This window comes from Carya illinoinensis, chromosome 12 (assembly GCF_018687715.1).
Source record: "Carya illinoinensis cultivar Pawnee chromosome 12, C.illinoinensisPawnee_v1, whole genome shotgun sequence".
NCBI lineage: Eukaryota > Viridiplantae > Streptophyta > Magnoliopsida > Fagales > Juglandaceae > Carya > Carya illinoinensis.
Window position 1 is genome coordinate 13,451,513 of NC_056763.1, and position 6,554 is coordinate 13,458,066.

The window sequence follows — 6,554 nt, forward strand, 5'->3', positions numbered from 1 at the left end:
TTGTTTTCACTCAGTATACAGTTGAGATCAGATAGATACTTTCTCTTTAACAAACATTTACCTATTTTGGAGAGATGACAGTTGCACCCGGGTTGAACAATAATTAGCTTTACTCTGCCTATCCACAATGCTTTTCCTACATTCAGATAAAAAAGAAAAACACCTCGAAAATTTTTAATAAAAAACTTACAACAGTGCTCAACTGAGGCCATATAGCTGACACCCCATATGTTATATGTTCAAACCAAACCTGCTCAGATCTTACTCCATTCACCACGGACAGTAAATTATTGTTGTACAGAGGATTGGCAAAGGAAATGCAAAGGACTGGTCTCATGCAAGGATGGAGATGGTGGGGAATCACTGGAGATGCTTGCATTACTTGCCCTAGTCATCAAGCCCATAGTCATCCCCAAAGTATGTGTCAACTAGACCATTTGCCATATTTCTCAAGTCTTCATTTTTGTGAAACTGAAACCTTTCCAGTGTAATAAAATCCATCCTCACGTTCAACGAGCTTTGGACCTTCACCATGCGGCATGCCCCTTAAAACCTGCTTGCAAGATAAATAGGCATAGCCAGTTATAGAAAAGACACTAACAAAAATCTAGAAAACAAATATGGTTTCAATTCAATTTAGCAGCATCTAATAACTAAAGCAGCTTTCCTATCAATACACAAAATGTAGAAATTGTAATGAGTTTGTGATTGCATTTTGGGTTATATAGTTGTAATTGCATTGTATATGAACTTATTATGTTAATCGATTCAAAATAAATATATATGGCCAGCATAAACCCTGAAATGGGTCATGTTAATTTTTTATGTAGACTTGATTATTTATGGTGGTTCATGCAAGCATTACCATGCAACCCTTTTTCCTTTTCTTTCTTTTTTTAATATATAGAAGTCCATTCTATATATTAACTCAAAAAATGAATTTTTTCAGCTACCCAGATCAGCTGCAGCATGTAACTTGAACGTAATATAATGGAAGTTAAAATGTACTCAATTATAGCAGCTGAGCATTAGAGAAGGCGTGTGCAAATTAGACTTGGGTCTGTGCAGGTACTGTATTCTGAACCCAATTAGTACCTGACAGGTGGTAATGATGCCACAAAGCTTGTTATAGTTGAATTGAGCTGATCTTTAATCTTCAGATGATAATGTTGTTTGGAATAATCTTATATATGTACTACACAAATATGCCAACGTAATCTGTTGCATTAGGAACTTGGTTAATTGGTTTAGATGTGGAGCATGTGGACTTAGTTGACTTTGTTGTGGTACACCTCCGGGTAATGTAAAGTTTCATTTTGTCGCTTAATGCATTTTTTCCTTTTCCTTTTTGAGGTATTGTGACCACTTTTTACCATTTGAATAGCATTTCTTTTAATAAAGCAAGTTGTCAATATCTTTCCACATATGAAAAATCTGAATTTTATATGTGCATACTAGATGTGAAAACTCTTTATCTCTTTTTGGCAAATGATTTTATCATGATGTGTTTTAAAACCTGGACCAACTCAGAATTTTTTTTCTAAAACCCATAGCCACTCGGTGTATATAAACTTATGAAGGAATAAAACAATGGTTAGGAAATAACAAATGTTGCATGCATTAAAAACATCTAAACAGAATTTATTTTATAATTATATATATTAATTTTATTTAGTCTCATACCTTATTTATAACTCGAAGTTATTCTAAATATTTATTGAAAACATATTAATTTTATTTTGAATAGAAATTTAGATTTTCATATCAGGTAATCTTACTATATATTTATTGAATACATGTTCATTTGTTCATCTATTCTAATTACTTGGTACCCATTAAGTCTGTGAAATGACTGGCTCTGGGTTAGAAAATTGATTCTCTCTGATTTGTCTGGCTTTTAGATCTTCTCAACATGCTGAATTGCCAAGTCTAATCTGTTGCTGCTGTGTGGCTCTAAAATAGTTTTGTTGCTTTCAATGAAAAATAAAACGCACTTTTTCTGAACAAGTATAATGCTTTTCTTTAGTCTCTATTGTCACTGACTGGTAACAATTATGGATTACTTTTTATGCTTTCATTTCTGTCTCCCCAATTTAAATTAAAACTTGAGTAGGTTGGAGCATGTATTAGTTTTCAGTATAAGGAAGAAACAATTATGTGAAGTTTAGCATTTGGCCTACCAGTTCATCAACTCTGTTATATAATCTACCAATTCATTGGTCCAAAATTCAAATATGCTCAAGAATTGATTCTGGTTCACTAGACGCCAAGGAACTCTCAGTCCCTTCCATTATTGCTAATTTTATTTCATAAGGTTAAACTTAAGTTAATTCTTGAAAAAGGGGATTGTGATCGAAACTTGATCTATGGATGAGATTAATTTTCATAAAAAGTTTATGAAAATTAGCTGGAAAAAGAACATCATATTTAATGGCTCATACTCTTCACAAATGTAATGAATAATCAAAAGTGCAATGCTCAGAATCTGAAATGATATGCATTGAGACTAAATTTGTTACTCATCAAATCAAAACAGATTCCCTTAATACCCATTACTGCACCAAATCTGCCCAACTTTCCCAACTTCACTTGAATGGCCAGTTTTTGGGCTTCATCCACATTCTACCAATTGCAAATTATTATTGAAGAGTATAATGCACCAAAAACCAACTAGATTAAATTTGCTACCCATCTGGTTACTCCCATCGAATCCTTATGGGCTTAGGAATTTAAATAAGCTGCATGGGTCTAGCCTTGAATCATAGGTGCATAACAAGTGTGTAATATAAAAATGCACTTTTGATTCATATGTTTACTTCTGCAAATATTAAATTAAACTGCTATAAAAATAATTGCAAACCCTTACCAGGATTCCTTAGTAAGTTCAAAGGACGCTATGTTACTATGAAAAACCATAGGCCACAAGGGAAATGAAACACACCATCTTCAAGCTCTAGCTCCTCATTTAATATTTTGTGCAGTTGTACCTATTAAACTATCAGACTTGCACATTATTGTTAAATTTTCTGCCAAATAGAAGCTTACTTGTTCCCCTTGATTTCTAATTAATTTCCAATCATTATAAAATTCTTATCACCCTTTTCTTCATTTATTTGGAATGTATACAGTAAGAAGGAAGATCACTGGACACCAATCATGCTATTAATTTCCTGTCCTCATTTCCTTTACCATGATATGAAATATGGAGTTATAAACATTTGGCAATTTATGCCACCGTTAAAACTTTATCATGGTCTGAGCCATGACTATATTCGATGAAACCATCATGATTGCTCAACATCACTCAATCCATGCACCTCTTAATGGACTCATGGATATAACTTTTGTGACATGCCCACCTTTCTCGTATGACCCGAACTCAATTCGCATACACTTGCTAGTCCTATTGCGAAAATCTCATGTTTTTATGCCATGCCTTTATGAGAATGAATCAATATAGTTTTCAGCCTTCATCAACTATCTATGTTGACAGAGTTTTGTTTATCTAAATCTCTTTCCCATCATATTTTTCTTTAGATGGACAGAAGTTGGATGAACGAGCCCGATAGACTCTTATCACCTGTATATGCCGAGGGTGTTAAAAATTTCCTCACACAAGCACGAAATCATGCAAGTGGACGAGATCGAATTCGGTGTCCATGTCGTACATGCCTTAACAATCTGTGGCTGCCTATATTTGAGGTGGAAACCCATCTGTTTATCAAAGGGATCAATCCAAATTACACGCAGTGGATATTTCATAGGGAGGATGAGACAACCGACTACGTCAGTGATGATGATATTAGTGATGAGGTTATACCAGAAGATGATTACATAGATGACATGCAGCATATGTTGGATGAGATTCGAGTAGGGACCTTTATTGATGTGCCCCAACACAACACTGCTAAGCCAAATAGGCCACCAATACTTGAAGATTCACCAGCAACTACTTTTGACAAGCTACTGGAGGATGCCCGACGTCCTCTTTTCGAGGGGTGTACAAAATTTACGAAGTTGTCATTCATTGTCAAGTTATTACACATCAAATCAATCGGTGGATGGTCAATTAAGTCATTTAACATGCTACTTGATCTGTTGCAGTCTGCCTTCCCTGATGCACTCTTGCCACAATCATATGAGGAGTCAAAGTCTTTAGAGCTTGGGTTGGGTTTCAATTATCACAAAATCCATGCATGTCCTAATGACTGCATCTTATTCTGGAAGGAAAATGCCTTTCTTAATGAATGCCCTGTATGTAAGGCTTCGAGGTGGATGCCAAATACACACGGCTCACGAGTTATACCTCAAAAAGTGTTGCGCCATTTCCCGTTGAAACCGAGATTGCAGCGTCTCTTTATGTCTGCGAAGATAGCAGGTGATATGAGATGGCATAAAGATCAACGGCCGATAGATGATATCAGCCTGAGACATCCAGCTGACTCTGAGTGTTGGCAGAAATTTGATGAACATCATTGTTGGTTCGCTACGGATCCGCGCAATGTTCGGCTCGGTTTGGCCTGTGACAGCTTCACTCCATTCAACAACTTGGCTAAACCTCATAGCATTTGGCCAGTGATCCTTATCCCATATAACTTTCCACCGTGTTCATGCATGAAAGATCAATTCTTTATGACATCTTTCATTATTCCTGGTCCAAAGTCACCAAGGAATGAGATCAATGTTTACTTGCAGCCGTTGATCGATGAACTGTTTGAACTTTGGGAATATGGGGTCCCTACATATGATGCAGCAACTAAGGAGACGTTTATGTTGCATGCTGCATTGTTGTGGACAATAAATGACTTCCCTACCTATGGGAATCTCTCTGGATGGTCAACAAAGGGAAAATTAGCTTGTTCGTCTTGTAATGCTGACACAAACTCCAATTGGTTGATATACGGCCGAATACATTGTTATATGGGACACCGTCGTTTCTTACCGCCAGATCACATGTGGAGAAGGAGGAAGGGTTGTTTAATGGCAAGGAAGATCATCGCATGCCACCACGGGATATAGGAGGATACGATATTCTAGGTCAATTGCAGATGATTGGGGATGTTCAATTTGGCAAATCTCGTAGGAAGAGAAAACGTACTGCTGAAGAGCTTAACTGGACAAAGTCTAGCATATTCTTCACATTACCTTATTAGTCAACACTTCGACTTCGACATAATTTAGATGTTATGCATATTGAGAAGAATATTGCCGAAAACATCTTATTCACTTTAATGAACACTCCAGGAAAAACTAAAGATAATATCAATTCAAGACGTGACCTTGAGATTTTGGCCTATAGAAAAGAATTACATTTGAGGCGTGAAGGTGATAATGTAACAATGCCACATGCACTGTACACATTACACACGGAGATGAAAGGAATAAATTTTGTGAGTGGCTGTCCGATATCAAATTCCCAGATGGGTTCTCTTCTAATATCTCGAACTGTGTTTCTCTACGTGATGGCAAAATCAGTGGGATGAAAAGCCACGACTGTCACGTTTTCCTTCATAGACTACTCCCAATTGCTGCTGGGGGGGTTCTTACGAAGTGACATTGCCTTGGCTTTGACTAAACTTAGCACTTTCTTCAAAGAGTTATGCGCTCGAACACTGGATGTCAATCGCCTAGCACAGCTCCAAACAGATATCGTAACCATTCTATGCAAACTGGAGATGATATTCCCTCCATCATTTTTCAATATCATGGTCCACCTAGCTGTTCATTTGCCCCGTAAGGCCATACTTAGGGGTCCAATGCAATATAGGTGGATGTACCCATTTGAGAGATATCTCGACAAATTCAAGCTGTATGTTAAGAATAAAGCCCGACCAGAAGGTTCAATAGCTGAGGCCTACATTCACACTGAATGCCTGACATTTTGCTCCATGTACCTCCAAGATGTTGAGACAAGGTTCAATCGAGCGGACCGAAACCTTGATGCTGACGAAGAGGAAACTATAGATGGATTCAAAATTTTCAACCAGAAGGTCCGTCCCTTGGGTATAGCTGTTAATGTGCAATTAGAAGACAAACTCTTTAAGGCAGCCATCTAGTATGTGCTCAACAATTGCCCAGAGATTAGACCCTATATATAGTAAGAATCAACTAATTTCCTTGATCATCTACTTCCATTTCTCCATATACAAAAGTTTATACATGCAATGCCCATAACATCAAATATTTTGCTTTGCAATTCTGTGCTCCATATGTAGGGAACACTATGAGAAATGTAAGGTGCAACACCCAAATTGCATCGATCGCACGCATCAAACTGAATTTCCAACTTGGTTCAAGCACCGTGTAAGTTATTTTCCAACCTTATCTACGTACTGAAAACAAACAAGTTTCCTCGATATGTTTATTAACAATGACAATTAATCACATTGTGAATTTTCAACAATTTTGGTATAGATCTAGGAACATCGTATCCAGAATCCACATGATGTGTCCGATGATCTTTATGCATTAGCTTGCAGGCCCAATCATTGGGTTGCATCATATGCTGCAAGCATAATAAATGGAAAAAGGTTTCATACAAAGCAGCGTGAACT

The 6,554-nt window shown here is 36.9% G+C and overlaps 1 protein-coding gene across 1 annotated transcript; it reads left to right on the top strand.

Annotated features, from left to right (window-relative positions):
* The first annotated feature begins 3,537 nt into the window (after positions 1 to 3,537).
* Positions 3,538 to 5,019, top strand: LOC122289264. The gene has a single exon (XM_043096247.1). It carries the CDS (start codon positions 3,538 to 3,540, stop codon positions 5,017 to 5,019), a length of 1,482 nt encoding a protein of 493 aa, XP_042952181.1.
* Positions 5,020 to 6,554: the final 1,535 nt, after the last annotated feature.

Coding starts and splice junctions, on each gene's coding strand:
- LOC122289264 (XM_043096247.1), top strand. CDS start 3,538: ATGGACAGAAGTTGGATGAACGAGCCCGATAGACTCTTATCACCTGTA.